The 25,349-nt window shown below is 36.2% G+C and overlaps 1 protein-coding gene and 1 non-coding gene across 2 annotated transcripts; one reads left to right on the forward strand and one right to left on the reverse strand.

The window, feature by feature from the left end:
* Positions 1-646: 646 nt before the first annotated feature.
* On the reverse strand, positions 647-25,340 carry glb1 (galactosidase, beta 1). The gene is made up of 16 exons (XM_015356928.2): positions 25,231-25,340; positions 24,269-24,438; positions 23,756-23,906; positions 23,220-23,280; positions 22,882-22,976; positions 20,396-20,576; positions 18,050-18,108; positions 15,641-15,762; positions 14,955-14,995; positions 14,290-14,402; positions 13,314-13,388; positions 12,220-12,309; positions 11,779-11,892; positions 11,561-11,692; positions 10,762-10,998; positions 647-2,657 (listed from the first exon to the last, which is right to left on the reverse strand). The coding sequence occupies exons 1-16, from the start codon at positions 25,285-25,287 to the stop codon at positions 2,406-2,408; spliced, it is 1,950 nt and encodes a 649-aa protein (XP_015212414.2). The 5' UTR covers positions 25,288-25,340; the 3' UTR covers positions 647-2,405.
* LOC138241646 (U6 spliceosomal RNA) lies at positions 16,429-16,536 on the forward strand. The gene has a single exon (XR_011190904.1). It is a non-coding gene; the product is annotated as a U6 spliceosomal RNA (small nuclear RNA).
* Positions 25,341-25,349: the final 9 nt, after the last annotated feature.

Below are 25,349 nucleotides of genomic sequence, written 5' to 3' on the forward strand. Positions count from 1 at the left end.
AAGTGAATTCCCCATGATGAGAAAAGATTAATTCAAACTAAACATTTAGCTGAACCATTGTTTATTTAAGGACATCAAAATGGATGTAATGGTGGCTGTGAAAATAGTATGATTGTATTGACATGGTTATAATTATAATGGAAGTACTTAATCATGGGACAAGGCATTCAGCAAATGCTACAAGAACAGAACTTACCTTACATTCTGAAAGCTATTGAAACAGAACTTGATTTTTAAGAACAATCAGTTGTCATTTAAGATGGTTTTTATTGTATTTATTATTCATTAGCTGTTGTCGCAGAGCTGGCTCTTCTCACCCGGGCTCACTTCTGAGTGGATGCTAAATTAAACCGGTGCATAACCAGACAAGATACATAAAAAGGTCCTAATTTATTTATAAGACAGCACGCATGGGTAAAACAGTAAAACAAGTTGAATTTCTCCAAAAACCCATAAGAAAGGGGGCCAAGAGCACCCTCCTTCCTGGAACCCAGAAGAGAACTATCTTGGTGCGGTCAGCCTCTAGTTTTATTGTGGAGGCTCCACCCCCTGTAACCTCCCACTTTAAGGTACCCTGCTCCTTTACACCCATTTTCAACTAATAAATAACACCAAAAACACGATACAACACATATTGATCCTCCCGCACTTTTTAAAACATTTTAATTAAAAATGTTAAATTGAGCAGTACTTTAAAAACACTGGTGTTAAGAAAAAGACAGGGAGACCAGCTTCCCTCTGCTGCAGAAGAAGGCACTGTGGAAACAGGCTGGTAAATGTTTCTCTGCGTTTTAAATGCGGCCCTGACCCTGAATGTGGTTTTGACTGTTAAACAAGGTATGTGAAGCTAATGAGTATCTGCAGCCACCAATCATTTCAACATTCACCCAAATAGGTCCTTATCGTTTTCCCTGTTGTATTCCTAAGAACAGTAACATACTAAGCGGTGATCAAAGTGTGAAAAAAATCTTAAATCAGAACCTTGACGATTGATGTTATCTAACATCATTTTTAAGTTTCTAGCAACGTGTTACATTCTAGGAACTAATGTAAAATGATTTAGACTATGCTAAATTGCTTGCTAGAATCAAAATCCAAGTACTTCAAATAAACCACTTCATACACCACTGATGTACAGCCTCTGTCTTGCTGAGAAACTGCTCCACCAGATAAATTAAGGGAGGACTTTAAACAGGCCAGATTGTTCAAAATCTGAACCTGAATCAGGATACTTGGGTGCAAAACTGCTTTGTCAACTGAATTACTCACAGGAAAAATAGTTTTATAAAGTATAACATCTATATTCAAATCTCATTAGGAAGAATCCACTTAAGTCATGATACACACACGCACAGATCCATAAACAGTGAATAATTGTTTTATTATCTAAAAAGAAATTCATTACGTCCAACAATCCATTATCAATTTATATTTCCTGAGCAGGTATAACAGAAAATCATTTTAATTTAAATTCAAAAATAATAATATATACTAAAACTGACTATTGAAAAAAAGTTGGAACAGTTGGAACTGTTATTATATGAATATACTTCTCAGGGAAGTCGTAATAACAAATTTCCAATCACATAGTCTTCACATGAATATGAGAAACAGGACTAGGACTTAAGATTGTATTGTTCTTCTTTATAGAGATCCAAATGATCATACCCTGAATTATGAGTGATATGTCTCCTTCCTTACTGTAGATTCTGATGTACTATTCTGAATAAACAAAATCATCATTATATAATTGAAACCGAAGCTGGAAGATCTCATTAAACAGAAAAGGTTTCTTTTCAAAGATGAAGGAATATCACCCACTTTTGTTTTACAAGCATTCTCAAAATAACATTGGAGTAGAAAAACTCACTCCAGTTGTTTATATAATAATTATTGCTCAAATATTCAACAAGGGTCCCATGATAAATCAACAATTCAAACAAAACCAAACTAATAATATTTAATTTACGAGGCATCATTAAAGTTAAAGAAAAACAAAATCATAAAATTCAGAAAATTCCTATTTCTAATAATTTTCTAATGATTTTCTAATCATTTTCTAATCATCAGTAACCATGTGAATAAACCTGTAAAGAGAGAAAATGCACCATTTACTCCTTAAGTAACACCTACAATACCCAAAGTCTACATTTGAATATCTTTAAACCTTTTAAATAAAATAAAGAAATGTATGTCCCTCATAAAGTGAGCCATCCACTTCAAACACATGGGATCCATCTGCCTACACAAACATGTGAGGGAAATAAAAAACAGGAACATCATGATTTTTGAGGTAGTGCATCAAATCAGTACTAAAAGCCAAATAAAAAAGAAGCAAATGCATGTACTGTACAGTATGTACCTAAGTGTGTACAGTAAAGTACATACAGTATATACCTTAACAGCTATGCCAAGTCTTCTTTTATGAACAGCTTTCTCTTCAATGCTGGATATTCAACTGTAGCATTCAAGACAGGAGCTTCAGTAAAGTCCACAGTGCAGGGTCCGAAGTCACACGGGGAGCTCTCCAGTTCCAGCACGGTGATGTTGTTGGGAGCGGCTGTACTCAGGACGGATGCAGGCACATACAAGGTCACCTGAGGGCCCCTGGCTGGCCAGTACCTTCCCAGGTTGAATCCATTGATCCAGACTTGTCCCTTTGAAAAAAATAAACAAATGAAATAAAGTTTCAATTAACAGAAAGCAACGCAAAATAAGAAACAAAAAAAAGAGAGGAAATCTAAACACAGTTCACCATTTTTAGCATGAGTTTTATGTAATCCACGTGAATGCTCTAAAACATAAGACTAATGAGTGAAATGGTAATGTTTGCATTAAAACAAAGACTCAACAACATCAAGATGTACATCTTAATAGCAGCAAATAAAGTTAGGCCTGTTCAGTAAAAATAGTTATTGGTTGTTAATATTAGATAACTTCCATAAAATAGTCTAAGTAAGTGGTTTACAACCTTTTTCGTTTCCATTCAGGCTGGGAAACATATATCTAGATAGCAATGCGAATACTAGGTTGTAACAATCAGCCTTTATCACTGGTATGTCCATACAGAACCCATATGAGCATTTTATTATAATATCCCTAACTAAAAAAGCACTTGGAGAAGCCTAAAAAATGATAATCCATTTAGCCTTTTCTAAAGCATAGAGTTTCTTGTTTTTGTCTGTATGTATATATGTTTATTTTTGTATGTTTATATATTGATGGGATTTACAGGACTAATACAGAATTTAATTTTATCAGTGATAATGCAATTCAGATCACTAGCAAAAAAAACCAAAACCCACAGCACTCCACCACTGCAAATAGTTACTTTTAAAATGGATCAACACAGAAATACGAAATATGTAAATATGTGTGGGCACTCTTGCTTTCTGTCTAGGGAATCATGTTTTTGGGTGAAAGAATGGTGGGAAGTGTGAGACAACCACAGAAAACATGCTTCTCTTCTTCATTATGCAGAGTATGTCAATAACGAAAAGAATCAGTTTGACTAACATTTCTCAGGGACATGGGTCGTGTTCATTGGTTCTCATGAACACAAAGTGTCTAAAGTCAGATAAATTGAGAGAACTGAGTTTGGTTCATTACACATGTTTACATACTCCTACAGTACCTAAATAAAGTGTAGTAACTCATAATCAAGTGCTCATTGCTCCCCCTTGAAAATGAAGACAATGAAACAAGCGTCCTGGCCAAATTCCCCATTGGCCCTTACCAATCATGGCCTCCTAATAATCCTCATCTATAAATTGGCTTCATTACTCTGCTCTCCTCCCCACTGATAGCTGATGTGTGGGGAGCGTTCTGGCGCACTATGGCTGCCGTCGCATCATCCAGGTGGGGCTGCACATTGGTGGTGGTGGAGGGGATCCCCATGATCTGTAAAGCGCTTTGAGTGGAGTGTCCAGAAAAGCGCTATATAAGTGTAAGCAATTATTATTATTATTCAGCAAAGCCTATAAATGTTTGAGACATTGCTTTAAAAATGGGTTTTGCTGCCCTCTGTTGGATCCAACAGAAATTATTTTTACTGACACCAGTGAGAGATGTGGAATTTAAATTAATATGGTTGCACAAAACATGGAGCTAAAGACAAAGTTGTCTTACCAAGACATTTCATGAGGTGAGCAGTCAACTGAATAAAGTAAACTGCACACTCAGCTTGTGCAAAACCATAAAGATCTTCAAGAGCAACAGTAGACAGGACAAGCTGTAAATTGAGATCTGCTTTAATGATTGTTTCCAGAAGATGTGACTGGTGCTGATGTGTTCATCTTCCATGTCATGTCAATTAGCACATTACTACAGACCTCGAATACTGCTTTTTGTTATGAAATCTTTCTACATTAAACGAAGGTCAAAACAAAATTTTAGAATTAAAAAAAAAACTTTGGCATTTTCTCCTCAAACCCTTCTAGTTAAGGTCAGATAGAACATCTCTGATGTGATATCCTCATTTTAAAAGTTATTTCTACAGATTAGATTAAAAACGATATATGTGGGAGATATCTGAGTAAAAACTAGAGGCTTTAAAAGAACCAGTGTGTTCAAAAAGCAAATCTGACTCAAAACAGTAATGCAACAATTAAGTCAGAAATTTCAAAGAAAGTCCCCAAAAAGTGAATTAATATTAGGTGTCAAATAACTTTTAGTAAATCTTTAAATTATTTTTCAGAACCCAGCTTCCAGTTGGTAATAAAAAAATGGTACAATTTAAGCCAAAGCCTTTATCGTTTTGCTAGGTCAAACACTGACAAAAAAATAAAATATTCTATGGTATCAATCACAAAAAAATGTGCATAAAAACCGCACAAAAATGTTATTTTAAGATTAATCTGGAATATATCTGCATTAACTTACTCTGTGATATATCATTGGCCATTTTATTCGATATACTGCGATTCCCTGCTTTCTGTTCTTCAGGGGAAATCATTCTCTAACAATTTAATGAAAGAAAACCTACATAAATATCCATAAGGAATTAGAAGAGTGCTCCATATAACAATTTAGATAAGAATATATCACTTCTAATATCAAGCTTATACAGTTTGATTTAACCAAATTACTGAAGGCTGCTATTGCCAAAAATTCTGTGGTCCTTAATTTTGATATCATACACAAGTGGATTTTGAAAATCTTCAAAAGTGTAGTTAGAAAACTATCGCTTTAGAGTTACAAGAAGTGTTCATAAGTCTAGACAGGTGAGACGGAAAATGAAAGTGCAATCTTATCTATCAGTACCATTATTTTGGAGCAAATAAATCACTTTTCATTTTGGTTGAGGGGCTTGGCTTTAAATTTTAGTAACCCTGTTTGACAACTAAGCAATTTAGCATTAACATCTACACAACGCATAGATGGATGTACTGTACACAAGACAAAGCCTGCAATTATGAAGACAGGAACTGGTAAGTGTTTCTAGATTAACAAGCTACTTAAAGAGTTGAATAATTTAATTAAAATAAAATGGACATATGTCTTGGCTAAACAAAATTCCAATAAAACAGAGTAATCTCGTTTTGTAAAAAAAAATGTTGACTTATGATTAAAATGTTTCCAGTCTGGTTCTGAAAAATAAATCTTTTATTTAGAAACAATCGTCACTAAAAAACAATAGTAATACAAACACTGGACTTCAAATATTAGTGATAATTCTTTGAAAGAGCTTTCTTTCTAAACAGAATAAGTAATAAAAACACCCCAGTAAGCTTGAAACTTGAATGAAACTCCTCAGGGGGTTAATACTTAGAGTCCCTCAACACCGGTGCTATCTGTTTAGTAACTGAAATAATCATTATTGAAAAACAAGTAAAAAGTAGTTCACATAGCATACAAATGAGGTAAGAAAGTTGGTTTACTAGTGCATCTTTAATAATAACTTGCTATCTGTTCAATTTAAGTACTATGTATATCAATAATAATGCTTTTCTATAATCATTTTTTTAATTTGCAAAAAAGACTGTGTTGAAAGGTTGTGACCCCTACATACAGTTACTGAACAATGCCTGATTGTTGAACTATCGGAATAAGCCAGATGATATTCTCTCTGATGGCTCTGTCAATCAACGTACCACCAGACACCACACCATATCAAATGACCCAGAAATGCTTCTGACTTTTTTCTACATGACATTCATTAGAATCTCATTTTATATGTCTTGGATCTATGTCCTCATTTTTGAGAGTCAATCCTTAGGAAAATAAGAATTTTATTAGACAAACTTTTTTTATTTTCTACTGTGAAGGGTTAACAGACTGACTATTCACAAAACAATTGTCCTTCTTTACAACAGAATAGATAAGAAAACATTAAAGCTGCATTCTTCCTTATGTATACATACTACATACTGTGCATATGTGTGCACATACAGTACACAGACTGTGCTTCAGACCTGTAGTATCTCAGGAGAGAGCACAAAGGAGCCCCAAAGAGAATACAATCAATTGATAATTGCCCAATGTCTCAATTACAGTCACAGAGCTAGCCTAGGACAAATGTGTTGTACTGTAGAAAGATGTAGAAAGAGTAACTGCAAGAGGGATTAATTCATCAGGTGACCTAAAGAAGTAATGCCCTGAATCCACTAAGCTTCAACTCCCACCACATAGTCTTATAGGACTATAAGGGCTGATCAAAGTATTATGAATCTTCAAAGTCACTGACCAAGTGGAGTTCTTCAAAATCAACAGTGAAACATGAACCGGCAGACACAGGTGGACACGGAGTGGACGTGCATTTCAAACCCAGAACAGGAGGTACTTTTTTACCCCCAAGCGGCTATGGAACCAGGTGTCCCAGACACATCGAAGCCGATACAGTTTCTTTTCGGGTTCCTTCTTTCAGGTTAGCCTCTAACACCCAAATGAGCTGGGTGGGATGATTTCTTTTTTATCTGTTCTTGACACTTAACATGATAAAGCTCAAGTGCTAGTTCCTGTTCACACAGTGTTAGAAGAGGAGCTTTTGCTTCTACAGCAAAAACAGGTAAATCTGCAAAGGGGATGAAGTAGTTTTGCGATCCCATCAGTGATATCTTTGGCCTGACATGAAACCAAATAGGCAGAAAAGTTCCTGTGAAAGAAATGCCTATTTTTAAGGGGAACTGCAATGCTATTTTCATTTTTCGGGGTCAAGAAGAATCATCATTGATGATTGAATTTCAAACAGCAATAAAAGTAAAATGTACACAGTAACCTGTCAAACCTCCAATTCACATCTCGAAACAGAAAACAATTTCAGATATTTGTATATACAGTATCTCAATTGATATTTTATAACTATCTATAACAAGGCAAAAAAACGTCTGGTGACACGTGTGGCCCAGGATTGTGAATACATCTCTTTTAATCCAATAGAAATATTGCTTTCAATTTTGAAAGTTTTGCAAACACTACTTACTTTTTAACGTTGCATGCAGATCACATTGGAACATTTCAGCAGTGAAACGTCTACTGCACAACCTGTCTTGGTTCGCTTGTAAATCACATTACTTTAGTCATTACGGAGACCAGAGAGCAGAAAGGGCCTCATCTCATCACAATTCATTGGTTCTTACATGGAGACTTACAGTACTTTCACAAAGTCAACCATTTTGTGCTAAATTTGAAATTAATTTTGTTACCAAGTTTTATTAACCAACTGGTTTGAGAAATTGGGACTGCAGTTCACCTTTTGCGATTTTGTTAACAAAACAGTTATGTTTCTCATAATTCCAATTCCCATAATTTTGCATATATTTTGTTTGTCCTCTATTTTTCTGACAATTTGATACCAAAAAATTTTAATTTGTCCTTATACAGGGTATATGTATTTGTCCTATTTTTAGGTTTTCTCTGCATTGTCAAAATAAAGTACATATCTTTGTGCTTATCATTATTGAAGCCAAAGTGTTAAAATGTATTAAGATTTAATGTCATGAATGTGAATATCTGTCATTTTGACTTCAAAATTACTTTTTGAAGTTCAACTGCAGTTATTTTTATATCCATTTTATGATACATTAGTCATATTGCCATTTTGCTCTTTAAGAAAAACTTTCATTATTAGTTACAGCTAGTCTTGAGGTGCTTGATGTCTGACATCGAAGGTTAAATTGACACTGATATAGTAAAATGTGTTTAAAATGAATAGATTCCATTTTTTTAGAGACATTATGAAAGATCTGAATCTCAAGCTCTTTGAAATGCTTCTTTCTCAGAAGAGCAATACAATTTTGCATTTTGCTAGGATGCTATGAATTTGAGAAGTTTTCTTGTAAAGTTTTATTTTCAAATTTGACCACGAGGACCAGCGTTAGTGTTCTGGAATTGTTTTTTATTCAAATGCCAGGTGAGATGTTGCTGTTGTACAACTGAACAAGGTACACCATCTGCTCAAATGCCCAGCTGCATAAATGAGTACAAATGTTATCAGAATAAGGCTGCAGTCTCTCCCTGAAAAAGGTCATAAGTAACACTTATCGTCTGGTCTATTCTTTTTATATGCTCTGAGAGCCATAGTAAGACACACTGTATAGCTTCACCTGCTATACCACAAGACATTTATTTGCTCTGCAATGGGTGATGTTATCAGCAAAGGTGTAGCACAAACAGGAGATAAGAAGCAGAAGTTCTACAGTCCATAGTTCAGCAGATAGTCATCAGCAGAGAGCTCGCCCCCTCTGAAATTAGTAGTTTAACTCATCAAATGCTTTCACCGTGTAGGCTGTTCCGTGGAAAAGGCAGCACACTATAAAACACCAACATTAAAAAAAAATCCCTGTAACTTAAATGATGTGGAAATTTCTTAAGATAAAAAACCTTCCATAATAAAAATAACAATAAAAAACAACAACTGAAAAAAAAACGTTTTAAAATTCTTTAAAACATTTCAGAAACTTTAGCCAGGAAACACATCTTCCAGATGACAACTTTAAAACAGGTGAGCTGTTAATTTTGAAGACAAAAGATTCCACAATGCAATTCTTAGAAAAACTTTGACTGCATTACCGTAATTGCCATGTTCTTTCTCCCCACGGCTTTTGAGAATTTTAGTCTTTTTGTAAGTCATATACCCACAACTTTAAATTGATGATAAGAGAAGCTAACAAAGGAATATATTTTTATTATTACTACTACAAATAACACCGATCAAGCATCTAAACATAAAAAACCCAAATGTTATTGGTTCCCGTATTTTCAGAATATATACACACCCAAATGGAAATACATTAAAAAAATCCTTAAAGGAAATATTTTCAGTGGTTTTAATTCTAGACACTCTTTTTAAGTGGTTTTCAAAGAGCTGGACTTCTCCGAAACTGCGGCTAAACTACTCTTTCACAATTTCTCTCAAACTAATGGAGCTGGACTGTCCATTTACAAAGGCTTTCCTTTGTACTGTATGGAATGATCACGTGAGATTTTTACGAATATTTTTCATCTTTTATGAATCGCAGGGTTATTATCTACACACACTTTGTTAGGCATCATCTGTATATTTTAGAGGCATAGAAGAGTTTCAATCCATAAAATCCTGTGGTTATCGATTTTTAAACAAGTACACATTAAAACTGTTCAAGCAGGTAGCTGTGTTACCATGCATAAGCTGCAAAAGACCACCGGAAGATGCCGAAAAGTTGTGTATCTTTTCTTCTCTTTTCAGAATAGAATAAATCTTTGCTTGTTCATTTACATTAAAATTGATAGTAAATGTGGGTGTCATAATACAGCACACAGAGTAAACACTTGGTATCTGAAACCATAGCAACCAGAGACCAAGCAGTCCAGAATGAGGGCTTGGTGTCCACGTGTTTGTCCTAATTACTACAACACTGTTACTCTGCTAACCTTGATCAGCACCAATACACACCACAGCGACTGTAAAAAATCAGCAAAATAATTTAAAAAAATTAAAAACCCCATTATTCTTCTGCATCTATGTCCTCTCAAGCCAGCTTGGAGTCTATCACTCACAATCCGTCGGGGCACTTTGTGACTGGATGCTGTGCGAGACCCACAGTACTCTGCAGGACAGTTCACACTGACCGCAGGTGCGTCTGCCCCTGACCACACCACACACTTACAGCCCCAGGGCTGCCGCTGCCCGTCGAGCGGACTCTCACCCACTACTGCTTGGGGAATCCCTATCACTATCCCTGCAAGTTAACCTCGCTTACAACCCAGGCTTGAACAGACAACAGTAAGACTACAGAGCTTGACACAAACAACAACGCTGCTCGAATTACTCGGGAAGCCCTCACATTGGCATTTAGCAGGCAAGAATGAGTCAAGGCTCAATATTGTTTTCTGCTAAAAGCAAGAATCGCATCCAGATGCGGTAAACAATTCATGGAAAAAGCAGAACACAGAGAAAGAAGTGAAACCTTGAAAGGTTTTTTCACAGGGAAGGGCTACAGAGAAGGAATACCACAAGTTACCTCACACAACTTCCCAAAATTTATTTTACTTCAGCTTAATTTGTCAAACAACAGAGAGCAAAGTTTAAATTTAAGCTTTCAGAGCCATTCCCTCAACACAGACATGCTGAAACTTCCAAATTAAATTAAAATGGCCATCTTAGTGGTTAAGGTTACATTGGCCTGATAGAAGAAAAGTCTTGATTGTGACTTATTCTTAACTGGTTTAATTTTAATTTCAAGATACAATTTTACTTGTAAGTTGCAGAAAAGGTAATAGTTTGATATCCTGTTTTAGCGGTTTGCTTACGAGGACAATAAACTTCAGGTCTGGCAGGGTTACCTTTCTCCAGCCAGGAAACTGGATGTAGGTATCCTGAGGAAGGTCCGGCACTCCACTGGGAATGCTGAAGCTGCCACCATAGAAAGCTGGAGCGGTGAGGTCGGATGGGGGCTGGAAAGCCCTTTCCTGGCTTCGTTCCCAGAGGACACCTTGACTGACGGCTTCATCGATGCTCAAACTGTAGATGAGCCAGTTGCTCAGGGTGTCGTTTCCCAGAGTCAGGTTGGATACAAGCCCCTGTCGAGACAACAGGTTTTTAACCCTCCATGACCTACTGTACATTTCTGTTTTTGTGTGAAAAAAACAAGAAAACTAACTCAAAAATATCGTCATGCAACTACCACCTACAGGCAGGCAGGGGGATGAGATGAGATGCATGTAGAGATCTCAAGAGTTCAGTGATAAGAAACATTTTACATATATGCAGTAAAACTAAAAAAAACATCTCTTATTTCATAATAAACATGGACCTCAACGTGGCTGAGAATACTTTTGTTTAGTAGTGCCAAATTACCCAATTCCCATCTGTCTCTTTCGGAGATGATCTCTGGCCAGGATCCACCTCAAATCTGCAGCCTAATGTCTTTTGACATCAATTAACAGTCACAATAGGGCAGAAGATACTATTTAGAGCTCCCCTTTTTCTACCGGCAGGACATTCAACTACTGACAACCCATTCAATGCGTTCATAAGATTTAAAGAAAGCATCATCATTTTTGTGCCAAATAATCGCTGCAACATCATATTAATTTTAGATTCATGTGCAACAGAATAAAACTAAAATGAAAAAGTTCATACCTTAAAATCATTGATGTATTTGCCATAATTAACTCTGCCCATGTTTTCCACAAGTATATCCAACAGATCTCCAGCCTTCCCAGTGATATTGATTGTCAAAGATTTGTCTCTTTCCAGAATTCCCTTTGGAAACTGCAGATGTGATTGAGAAGGAATTTAACTACATTAAACTGATGAACAAAAATGCTTCCTGGAATTGTAAAATAATGAAAACATACCCCATTCACAGTGATATAAGCACGGTCATGTACACCATTTAATAGTGAAGAGAGAGGAGTAGGCTCACTGCAGTCTTTAGGGATCTTGGTTTGATATAGAATGAATCCGAAATGCTTTTAAATAGAAATGGAAATGAAAATTATTAAAATACATCAGAAAGTTACCCAGGAAGGCAGTTAACAGTAATTATTTCTCTTTATTTGAATTGTGGAAAATTTACCATACAATATAGATATGGTCCTTAAAATGATAAATAGATTAACTCTGTTTTTGTTTTTAACTATAAACTATAAACTAAAAATAATGCTATGTATGATGCAGACGACAGAACAATTATATCTTAAGAAATTATTTTAGTAATATTAACTTCAAGTCAGTTATAATGAATAAATGTTCCTTGTATAAAACCTGTTTCTGTTGGTATAAATCTCTGCCCATACCTGGTTCATCTCAATGAAGGTTATGGGGTATACACTTTTCACAGGCCCAGAGAAAGAGAGCGAGTCTAGCGCATCAGTTACTGTCTGGAGCTGTAGTTGAGTGAGCACAGAAGAAGATAATTTAGACACTAAGATTCAAAACACTCTGATAGCCAGACATTTTAAGGATGACACTGTGTTTTTATATGTATGAGAGCTTTAAAACTTTGAATTTGAAGCAGGAAAACTGATTGATATCCAAAAATGAAAAATACTTTAGTTTCAATCCTACAAGATGTAAAGTCACACATTTTCCACCTGTAAGACACAGATTAAATCAGAACCTAATGTCATTTTTTTTTGTTGATGCTACAATGAATTGACGCATGCGAAAAATGTAACTGGCAAAAGAAGTGTGATTTACTCTGGTGCAGATCCTTCAGTTTGTTGGCCCTGTGTGTAAAAATCTGGTACAGACAGGGCCTGACATTTTACAGGTAAAGACACCTCACCAAAACTCTCATTATTCAGGAGCATTTCAAACCCCTCAAAATCTAATAAACTGTAAGAAATGTATAACCAAAGCAAAAAAGGAGAGGACAACAGTACAGAAAATAATAAAAAATAAAAAGCTATCTGCTTAATGAAGTATGCTTCAGGTGAACTCCAAAACCTTAACAACAACATCACTTGTGGTTTTTGTGCTGCAGAGTGTTTCAACAGCTGTGCATTCTCAACATTTTGAAATAGAGCCAATTACCCACAATCCCTTACGCTACTTGTGGTAATTATAGAAAAAACTGTAAGGTTTAGAGAAATAAATGATAAAAATAGCTAGTTTCACAGTACAGATGATAAAACCTTATTTTCAAATTCCGGTATATGTCCCTGAAGAATAATTACCGTAAGCAGGAGTCCACATATGAAAGTAACAAGGCAGGATGCCACCCAGAACTGCAACATTAATCCAAAATCTGGGATACCACCAAACGAGCTGCAAGCATTGTGTCATTGTGTTTGTTTTCTGACCAGAAACAGAGACTCAAAAATCAGAAATGTGTTCTCAAGAATACAACTGAGGAGATTATACAGCCCAATGTGTTCAGAATACTTACTTTATTCATTTTTACAGCTCCATATGAAAATTTAGGTGTTGTTGGAGGGACTGGTCCATCAGGTATTTTCCTGTACTGCACAACAAATTAAAACCAATTAATTGTTAATAGATTTTAATTATCAGTTCCGAATGCAACATTTCTTGGATTTGACACCATTACCTTGTCGGAACAGATATGTAAAAACACTGACAATGGTGGAGAAGAAATTAATTTGAATTTGTGTGATGACATTGTAATTTAGCTGTTCTATTCTTTGGACTTAATTTTGGACTTCATGGTTTGTCCGACAGACTTTCTAAGTCGTGTCCAAAATGCTGTTTTCCATTCATTAGGAATCACACCACATCCCTGCACCCTGCCTTTCGACTGTTTAATATCTGAGATGCTTGGGGTGTTATTAGATTGTTAAAAACTATTTTTAAAGTGTTAGATAGTACTGTACATCTAAAAAATACGTTATTAAAAATGTACAGTTGCTTCTTGTTTAACACTTTTTTGGTAATTTTTTTCAGAGATTCATTTTCTTTAGATCTCTTTTTTTAATTAAGGCTGATCCACAAAGATAACACATTACTTAGTAAATCTAATTTCAACTGACAAACCGAACAAATAAGACACCTGCATTATATTATTATTTTTACATTGAAATGTTTCTCCCTTCATTACTAGGTATACATTTCTTTGAATGTTTCAAACCTTTCAGATTACTTCTGCAGGCCAGGATGAAAATTATGTAGGAATGGCAGTAACATGTAATATTTCTGCTTTGTTTTTCTGGTGAATTGTTCTACAAACTCATGTAAGGTATGCTGCACAATAATGTACAAATTAATACTGTTATACCAAATGGCAGTGTGTACTATCCCATTTTTTATACCTATTAAGCATACTTGAAAAATAAACAATATCACTAGTTAAGGACAAATTGTAATTTTATAAAAAAAAAAACTAATTCTGCAACTTTAATCCTTACCAGTCTAATAACATCTCGGATGGCAAAATATTTGTCTGTGAGATCCCCCGCTTCAGTTAGAGGTGCATCATAATCATAGCTGGTTGGCTGTGGAGCGTATGGAGTATTAGCACCTGAAAGGAGAATCTCAGAATGAAATTCGCATCTTTCCTTGTTCACACTTTACTTAAGCTTTAGACTTCAAAAGTTGTAGATTAAGCCAACATTCCATTACCGGCGGTAATTTATCTGCTTCTTTCAATTCTTCCTGTTAGGCATGAAGTCCACTTTTCTTTGTGTCATCTATTCACAATGTAGCTGCTCTGACAACTCAAATACTCTCTGCCAAGTTAGTTCAACTGATTTGCAGAATATTTTCTCTAGAGAAAAGTATGCTTATGAAGTCGCTTGTGATTAGAAAATTATTTCAGGGTTTCCCAAGTTCTGAGATTTTAACAGTTTTATTTTTGTATTGGGGTTAAACCCCTCTGGTTCTTTAGAAGGCCACTTGTTCGTTGTGGCTGGAGATAACCCTAAGCCCATGCCAAAATCACAGGGCACAAGGCAGGATGCAGAGCACTGCCTGCTGGGGCTAAAATAAGTAAAACCCATCACATTTATATAGAACGTTTCAGCCATGTTCTCTCAACAGTGTTATTCAAACAGTTTGAAGCAATATGTCTCACCATTCCAGTATCCAAAATTAGTTCCACCAATAAACATGTACCTATATGAAAGACAAGATGGTAAAGATAGAAAACAGGAATGGGGTGATTCATACAGTACCTAGTATCTAGACAAACCGCCTCTTCAAACAATTATGTAGTGTGGTGATTAAAAAAAAGATTTTGCAGTCACTTTAGTTTTTCAGGTGTGACAACTTATCCTAGTATGACTGAAAAAAAATATATTTAAAAAATCCAACATAAAAGAGAACATGATATAGATTTACAGTGCATAATTCCCAAGATGAACTGGTCACAACTACTGAAGTACCCAGACTCTTGCTACATTAATCCTAAGAGTGTGTTTACTTAACAACTTAACTATCATGAACATAAATACTAAATTACGATATAGCTTTTATGGCAACCCGAGAATTAATTTAATGGATTAATAAAAATCCAAATATATGCTACAATATTCTGTTGTTCTTGACTGTTCAACCAATCTGTTTCAAAAATTGCATTTTTATCCTCTAACCTTTCTTTTCACTTATAAATTACGACCTAACATAAATAATTCTGCTATTTTATTCAGAACCTCTTTCTAGTCCTGTCCACCAAACCACTAATATTTCTATAATGCACATGTACAATGTAAAGAAATCTTTTAATCTTTGAAAAACCACCATATGCTGAGTTTTACTTACAGATTGACATTTGCTCCAGCTGCTAGGATTTCATTCAGTGATTTTGCAACAGTGTTTTTATTAACAACTGAGTGGTGTTGCCCCCAGTGGTCCAACCAGCCTGTGTAGAATTCAGAGTTTACCTGAAAGATAAGATGACCGTTGGAGGTAAGTAAAAACACCACACTTCGCCTCACCACCTGATGTACAGGTCTTGGGCAATTTATGATACACAATACATTTTTCCTTTACAGAGAGCTTGGTCGGCAGTTTAAAAATATGCTGAACTGACACTATAAAAAGTCATGACAGGATATATTTTAAATAAGAATTATTAAGAAATGGACTATTTAAAAATGAACACAAGGACAACCAAATTTGTCCACGCAAATAAATGTTCAACTCAAAGAAATGTAATAGTTCCAATCAAAAAGAATAATAAAGGCTTCTTAGAACTGATGATTCATCAACGATAAACAGACTTTAAATGTGGAAACTAGACTACTTAGGAAATGTCTCTGAATTTAACCAAGGACAAAACATACAGTATCTATGCAGTATCTCTGATAATGGCCATACAAGCAGCCAAAATTTTTGATACCACTTCCTCTCTTTTTACAGCAGTTCAAATTGCCTTTTGGTATTGTCACTAATGGAATTTTTTTACAGAGAGAAAAAACCTTCCATTGATATACAGTCATTATTTAAAGATGAATAATTACTGGTATGTATCAGTTTCAATTTTTCCTGTTACTTGTTTTAGACTCTTCAGTCTGGTTTAGTCTTTGAAATCAGAGGCAAATGTTTTGGTTCTTGCTTCGGCGGCACATATACTCAAATTGGAATGATACAGAGAAGATTAGCATGGCCCCTATGCAAGTAAGACACACAAAAATTGTGAAGCGTTCCATAATTTTAGATATATTGCAAAATAGTATGCTCTCACAACGCTGCTACTTATACAGTACAGCATTTATTATCAGTTCAACCAAGCAAGATTCTAAAACCTCCGTATTTTGTGGCGATTGGGCAATTTTGGGTGTCATAGCTGCTTTTTTAACAGAACAGTGGTAACATATACATTATGCTTGGTGAAAGCAGCACACGGTACAAAAATCGAATTTCAGCGCTGGGGCCCTGGATTCAATTTCTGAGGTGCTACCTGCGTGGAGTTTGTATTTTCTCTCCGCTTTTGTGTGGGTTTCCTCTGGGTGCTCAGGTTTCCTCCCACAGTCCAGACACATGCTGGCAGGTTAACTGGCTTTTGAAAAAATTGGCCCTGGTGTGAGTGTGCGCATGTCTGTGTTCGTGTCTGCCTGCTCTGTGACAGACAGGGTGAATCCTGTCTTGCACCCATGGCTTGTCAGCATAGACTTTGGCTCCCCTGCAAACCTAAAAGCTGTTAGACATTGGATGGATGTATCGGAGAGAGGGTGCCCGTGTTGAAAACTGGCAATCCACTCTAAGGAGTTTACCTCTTCACGCTCCCTGAAACCTTTCTAATTTAGCTTCTCAATGCTTTGCAGCAGTTGCAGGTTTGCTGGTTTAGCAGCACATCCCCCATCCCCTATTATTATGCACAATTAAGGAACCACAAACAAGAGTACACCATGTGCACTTGGTGAGTGATCTCAGCTTTCAGAAAAGATCTGCATGAAAACAACAAATCTGTATAATTCAATTTTGCTATATAATTGTTTGCATTGTATAATGCAGTTTAAAAAGGAAAGGCTTTAAATTGTGTCCCCATTTCTGAATTTTTGAAGAAAAGGTTATTTTTTTCAAGGAAGAGTTGCACATCAATGATGTTTGTAGTTTCACATAGGTGAAAGCTACAGTGGTGTATATATAGGTGTATTTATGCATACATAAATAGTAATATAGTATGTTTCCATAGATAAAGATCATACTCTGATCGGAAACATCTGCCAAAACCCCTTGTGTGGGCTGTGTTGAATTGCCCAAATTTAAAAAAAAGGGTCTGACATGAGTTATAAAAGCTTCTTTCCACTCAAGATACTTCATTTATTGTATGTTAATTTCAAAAACCACTTTCTACAGTATGTTAAAGTGCATGATAAAGAGTAAAGATTTTCCTAGCATGAAATTTAATGTATAGATCATGCGTTTTGTCTTTTTCTGTGACATACAAGACATATAATCTGTCAATTACATTCTTAATGTGTTTCAGCCGAATTGCAAATAATCTAATATTTCTGAAAAAGAATGATTAAATAAAATATTTAAAAACTGTTCTCTGGTTTCTGTTATTTTCTTACTCATTACATAAGCTTCATCCTTTACCTGAACAGGTTAAAATTTAAACGTCTCCTGAAAAGATTTCCTGGAGAGTTTGCTCCTTAGTCAGTTTGAACTGTGACAAAGGTCGGTAAAGGCAGTCCAGGAGGGCTGTAGTTTCTCAGGACTTACCAGTGGACCTTTGGGTTCTGCATGCCTCTGAGCAGAGAAAGCTGCAGTAACATTGCCACCTAGTGAAAGAAAAAGAAAAGTTACTGCACAATTCATATCACCTAAGCTCACATTCCTGAATACTGTTTTACGAGACAGACATGACAAAACAAGATGTCACAGGAATTACCTTCTAAGCATGTTTCTACCTGAATGTCAAAAAGAAGGACCTCAAGGTCATTTAGAGGCAATAAAATACTATGGATCTGTGTGCAGCTCTGCTTTGCCATCTCACCTCAGTGCTCCAACCGCATGGATAGACTGAAAAGTGGTTGAAGGAAGAAAAAGCACTTTCGGTCCATTCAAAAAGGGTGGATAAATTCAATTGTCCATAACACTGACACACCTCTTACACAAAGGAGAGCACAGAGCGTGATGTCTCAGATCCCCACATCACCACAGTTCTTCTTCGACAGTTGCAGTACAACTTTGTCAGCTTGACTCACAATGCTCACTTGACCTGAAGCATTTAACTGCACCCATGTCTTACAGTGCTAAAACATCACAGATTTCTGCACCTGAGGAACATATGATTAAGAATCATATTTCAGCCATTACGTACCTATGAGAGAGCCATAAAAAACAAAAACAAAAAATGAGAAGTGGTAAATGAGACCATCTACTCAGTGGTTTAAATCTTAACAAAATTTTCTAAATGGTTGTGTGTTACCAGGATGGGAACAAGAAACAAAAAAAAGGGAAGTCTTATGTTTCTGTTATATCTTATCTTTCTTAAAGTGAGAAGCCCAAAAATTAAGAAATCATCAGAAGCATAAATGTGTGATTTTCTGAACCTTGGTTTAATAAACAGAGACTCCCTCACATACATTGAGATTTAATAAACTGAGTTTTCTAAAGCTACTGAAGTTACCCAGTAATGGATGGGCATGGATGCACTGAGGTGATATATATTGCTGTATCAAAATTAAGGCTGCTGCTGGAAGACGTGTTAGTGGGGCCAGTAGGGGCACTCACCCTGCGCACCAGGTGGGTCTTAATGCCCCATTATAGTGACGGGGACACTGTACTGTAAAAAGACATTGTCCTTGGATGAGACCTAAAACTGAGGTCCTGGCCAAATTTCCCATTGGCCTTTACCAAACATGGCCTCCTAATAATCCCCATCTCTGAACTGGCTTTATCACTCTGCTCTCCTCCCCACTGAGAGCAGGTGTGTGGGGAGTGTACTGGTGCACTACGCCTGGAGTGGATTGTGCAGAAAAGCACTATACAAGTGTAAGGAATTACTAATAATGATTAAAATCAGAACGTAAGGAGCAAATTCTTACCCTTATACCCCAAGTCTCTAAAGATAGTGTAGCAGAGCTACTCCACACCAGGTGGCTAAATGACTATTCCCACTCCCACGCTTCACTAGAGCCCCTCCGCCTGTCTGCAGGAGGCATGAGTGCCTGGGACACTCACACTGGGAGCCAAGCCTGACACTGGCCCCAGGCTCTTGAAGCTGGGGACAGCAGCGTGAAGCAAGACGCTGTCCACACCACAAGGACACCTAGCAGTTTTCATGACCCAAAGACGTCATTCCAAATGTACTACTTTGTGCAATTGCACTTTGTGATCTGAAAATTAGATAACTTTTTATTTTTACAAAAATACTAACCTACCGTATGAATTATATACCCACTTTTCTTTTATTTCCATACTTATTCCCTATTCTCATCAAATAAGTAAGGCTGGTCCTTAGTAAAAGTCTGATTTTTATGTTTTCTGCCCTTGACAGCATTGGAATATAAAGACACTCCCCCTGCACAGCCAAATAAAAAGTTTTTCTAAGGTTTTTGTAAACAACCAATATTAACCGAAATCATGATGCATGATAAATATAGTTTTAACTCCCTGGTTGAAACAAACACCAGTAATCATCTTGTCATCAGACTGATGCTGTCATCCAGGAGCTGGTAGCACACACTATTGTTGGATCTGACCAGATTATTACAGTGCTAATTACTGATGACAGGCAAATTAAAGATAAGATAATCAACATTGTTAGACTGCCAAGCACAGACACCTATTTTTCTGTCTTCACAAGTTTTGGTAGGTATAGTGGTGGGTAAATTAGGTCATTGTACCCACATAGAGAAAATTATCCAGTCAGATTAGTCTTTTCTCCTTCAGTAGCCCATTACTCTCATCTAGCTATTTTCTGCACAGCTCTTATTCAGATAAATTCCAATTTGCTGGTGTAGTAACTAGGTGCGGACCTTTGCTCTTGAAAGGAATATAATAAGGATATTTCAAAAATCAAAAGTTCCATATTTTTGCACTACAATAATTTTCTCCACAAACCTGGTCCAAAATCCACTGTAGCATACAGCCCTTGCAAAGCTCCACATTTCAGGAAGCCTAGTCCCGCCCCATCTGTTGTGAAGAGAACAACCTCCTCACCCAGGTGGGAACGGAAGAGCTTTGTAAGATGGCGCAGATAATTGTAGTCACATGCGAAGTAGCTACCATACTCATTTTCCACCTGAAAAACAAGGTTTAACACTTACACTTCACACCTGATAAAAGAATGGAGAATCAGAATGTACACAAACAGAAAGCTTGGCAACCAAATAATGTCTCAAACTTCCGTCAGTCAATGACTGTTTCTTGCTTTTAGCATTCTACGTTAAGCAAGGGTGTCTGCAAATTCTTATGTCTTATCAAAGCAATCAGGAAAAATATGAATATCAAAATGTAAAACGGCAATAAAAACAATCAGTTTTTATCTCTTAAAAAGAGAGGCAATGTGGTACTAAAAAGGTAAAGCATATCTGGTTAAAGTATAACGTTTTCTTGTTTAATGCTACACCCAACAACCTGTCATACAAGAATGACAGTACAACTGTTTAATGCACTGTCCTCCAGAAGGACATCAGAACCAGGGAAGAGATCTCCAACACTAAAGAATAATTCTGCAGAGAAAGCTGGCTGTCAACACGATAGGCCCATGACAGGGATATAGCCAATAGAGTTTGAAACTATTTGACAATTTAAAACACCATAATCCATTTCTTGTATCAAACAGTCTTAATGATTTATGTTCTTCGTGACATTTTTATATAGAATTAGAATATAGAAGTTAAAACTGAACTTGAGTGAAATGATCACTAAGATACATAGATTGATAACTAGTCCCCATTTCTTGCTTATCTTCAAAAGAATCTATTGCACATTGTTCTGCACCGTACCGCTGAGCTCTCTGAAGACAACCACAGCTCATGAAAGGCTTTTTCTCCACTCCATGCCTACAATATCTGGGGATTTCAAATCTTTTTAAAACCTAGACTAGTGCATTTTAATTTAAGAAGCAAGAAACGGTGGCAAAACTCATGAAATATGAAATTAATTTAAATATAATTAATTAATTACAAATTTCATATTGGTCAATCATTTTTGTAATACCTTTCCCCCAAACAAAATGCAGTCTTTTTCACTTTACAGAATTGTGCTACACGTTTCTTTAAAATAAAATTTCATTTTATTCTATGAAAAACATATCTACCTACTGAGGTTTGAATGTCTATTTTGGTGATACCTAAGGGAAGAGATACTTTGTGAGCACTGCTTTTTTATGTCACAGTATTATTATAGGTGACAGAGAATAGGGCTTGGGATAGAAATATTGAATACATTGTCTGCTGCTGTCATCCAGTACAGTGATGCCCTTTGGGTGAGATATGCGTTTTTGCATATTAACAAATCTTCTGACTGAACTCCTAACCTTACTAACACAACCTATCCCTAAACGAAGTCAAGACTTCTAGACAGGGTTGGCATTAGGTGCAAAATTAGGGCTTATAGTTAATGCTAGGGCTAGGATTAAGACTATTGTCATATCACAATTAAAATGTCTTCTTTTCAAGTGACACATAGTTTACTGGTCTCTGTAAGCAATAATAGTGATTCATATTTATTTCAGACTAAATACACCCATCTCTATAAGGCACCTACAGTATGTCAGATAGTAAATTTCAAGCAAAGATTCAGCCATAAAGACCAAACAGCTTTCAAGTCAACTAAAAGATAAAGTTGTACAAAGGTGCAGATCAAGAGAAGATTGTGGAAAGCATTTCAAAAGAACCTGTGGTTGGCCTTCTGCAGTAAGGACTGTAGTTAAAGCTGATCTGCCACTAGAGGTCTCTCTAGTTCAAAGAAGGCACACTAGAGGGGAAAGCGTTCATTATCAGATAGTTGGTAAAGGAGCAGCGGGCATCATTCACACATTGGTGGAATTAGACTGGCTTAGGATATCGAGGGCATGCGCAGTATCAGCCGATATTGGGTTCCTGGAGAGCAAGTCTTTTGTGTGTCATTGAGAAGGAGTTTGCTGAATAAATACTCCTTTCCCTGCAGGTTCTGAATACTTCTGCAAGGCACTGTATCTCCCACATTTAGTGTCACTGTTAAAACGTTGCCTTACCAATGCTTCAGGAGTTTGTGAAGAATCAATGTACTTTGCAGGTAAGGAATACCTGAAGGTGTGAATAACTGGGACCCTTATGATTTCTGGACTTAAATTATGACAAATATCACCTGGCTCTGAGGAATGATATTAAGATTGCAGCACACAGTAGTATTTTTAAATTATTTTTTAGCAAGACAAATGGTTCAAATCAAACAGAAACATGCTGTTATATGATATTTTTGTTACTATATCATCTGAGGTGTGAATACATTTGGATGGCTCTGTATACATCAAGATTCATCATTCTAGCTAGGCTGTACTTATTCATCACAAAAAAAGTTCAAGAGAAAACTGCCTTTCTTATTAGTACTATGAGGATTACCTGAACTGTAATAATTGGCCCTCCATTTTGATACAGAAAGGGCTTTATCATTGGAAGTAATTTTCCCATCCATTGGTCCACAGCTGTAATGTAATCTGGAAGATATAAAGGAAGTTAGCCAATTTATTTAAAAATATAAAAACACTTCATAGGCACACATGCTTAATAAGGATATGGTATATTGTATAATGCTCAAAACAATCAAACCCTTATATCCAACATTACAAAAAAATTCTAATTTATAGGAATGCAGATTTGACTCCTGAAGTACAACACCAACAATATAAAATCATGTGAAAAGTATTAAAAAATAAGTGTTTGGTTACTGAAAGCCTTACCAGGATCTGAAGATCGAAGAACGATATCCTTCTTCTTTAATAACCAAGCAGGTAAACCACCCTGACCAAGAACAGACAAAACAAATTCAATCATTTACTGTAAACAAAAAAGCTAATAAGTAATTATTTTATAATATCCTTATGTCAAGATAAGCAAAATGCTTAATATTCATCAATAAGAATATATTTTTTTTACAGTAACAGGATGAATAAAAATTCTCGGATGTTCATACTTGGGAGATTCTCATTTCAATTTAGAAACCCTGCTATCTGCCAGTTGGCACTTGTTTCCTTTGCTTTTTTTATTTAATGTGATTAATCAATTGAGGAAAAAAATGTCTTGCATCAGCAGGGTGTTTACTGGAGCAAAGTGAGTAAAGTTCCTTACTCAAGAGCACAACACCTGGGATTTGAACAAACCAACCTTCAGTTCAGAATCCACATCCCTAACCCCTGCTCCATGCTAAGAAATCAGTAGTATTACACATTGAATTGCTATTTCAGATTTGTAATGCAAATTGATCTTTTAAATTTACCATCTCCCATTCTGCGCAAATATAGGGCCCAGGCCTCAAGATGACCAGTAACCCTAAGTCATTGGCAAGCTTCAAGAAATGCTCCAAATCTCTGTCTCCAGTGAAGTTGTGTTGTTGAGGAAGAGGCTCATGATAGTTCCATGGAACATACCTGTGAATTATATGTTATGAAAGACAGGTAAATGCTTGTTAATCTGTGGTATATAATGTAAAATATCAAAAGGATATGTGGGATTAGAACAGTTGCAGTTATGTGTTATATGACCTTTACATTTTCCTTAAGCAACTTGGACTATGAAAGAGTCTACACTACAACCACTTCAGAATGGTCAGGGCCAAGATTCTGGCAAGGATCACAACATCGTCCTGTTGCTAGAGATAACAAGCTCAGGTCAATGGAGTAATAGAAAAATCTGCAGTCATAACAGCTGCAAGAACCACTTTATCATCCTCAAGGGCACAAGAGTATAAATTCTTTATCCTTCCGTGTCCAAGCCCACTTGTGACGCTTACGTCTGAATAGCGTTGAGCCCCGCCATGTACATCTTGATGAGGCGATCCTTCCAGTAGACTCGGGGGATCCGGCTGTAGTGAATGCTGCCAGAGATATAGCGGAACGGTTCTCCATCCTTGAGGAAACAATCGTTCTCGTAATCGATTTCAAAACTACGAGGTGCCGCACACTGGAATGAAAAATAAAAGCAGGGTATCTGTAAACAATACTAATACTGTACATAGTCACATAAATATTGTATCAGTCTTCATTTCCGTTGTAAATTAATTTGGTTATAAAAATCCTAATGTTTTAGGATTTAGGAGGATTTAGGATTTTTATCTCAATTACAGTATGCTCCACAATTTAAGATTTCCTGGGATACCAAGTCATAACAAACTGTATTGTTAAAATGTTGCGATAGCCATCGATAATAAAAGAAGGCTAAGAACTGATTGCATAGACCATTAAAAAGGCAACACGTACTGTATAGCCAAAGCCTAATATTTTTCAAACCTTGTAAAATTCACATGAAACTCTTTCTGTAAGATCATTTCTTTTCTCAACGCTGGTCGCACTACAAAGTTAAATAATCGGGTACAGAAACGTTCTTTTAACTTCAGAGGAAAACTTAGAACATGGGCTGCAAAACAATTCATAGCTTACAGTACACTGATCTAAGCAGCAATGAAGACGAATGAAGTCGGAATTCAGTATGTCAGAGAAGAGACGGCCGGTATCATTTTACCAAGTTTCACGCATTCATTACTAGTTGCAACTGTAACACAAAACTTTAAATATTCTCGAATGTATAGACAGAGTATATGCATAAAACATAATTAAATGAACACGGAAATATCAGTTATCAGCGGCTCCAAGCTCGGCTATAATGTTGAACAAGTTAAAAGAGCAATGCAATTTAAATTACTGTTATACATGGAACGTTACCCGTAAATCTTTGAAATAAAAAGAGTAAGCTTACAGCTAGTTTAACTCCGGTAATGGTTGGTAGCAGTAAAAACACCCAGATAAAAGCCATGTTTTTAGTCTTGTGACTTTCCAGAGCGCGTCAGCTGACCTGGTGTGGCGAGACTGCAGACT

The sequence above is a fragment of the Lepisosteus oculatus genome, chromosome 10 (genome assembly GCF_040954835.1).
Source record: "Lepisosteus oculatus isolate fLepOcu1 chromosome 10, fLepOcu1.hap2, whole genome shotgun sequence".
Lineage (NCBI taxonomy): Eukaryota > Metazoa > Chordata > Actinopteri > Semionotiformes > Lepisosteidae > Lepisosteus > Lepisosteus oculatus.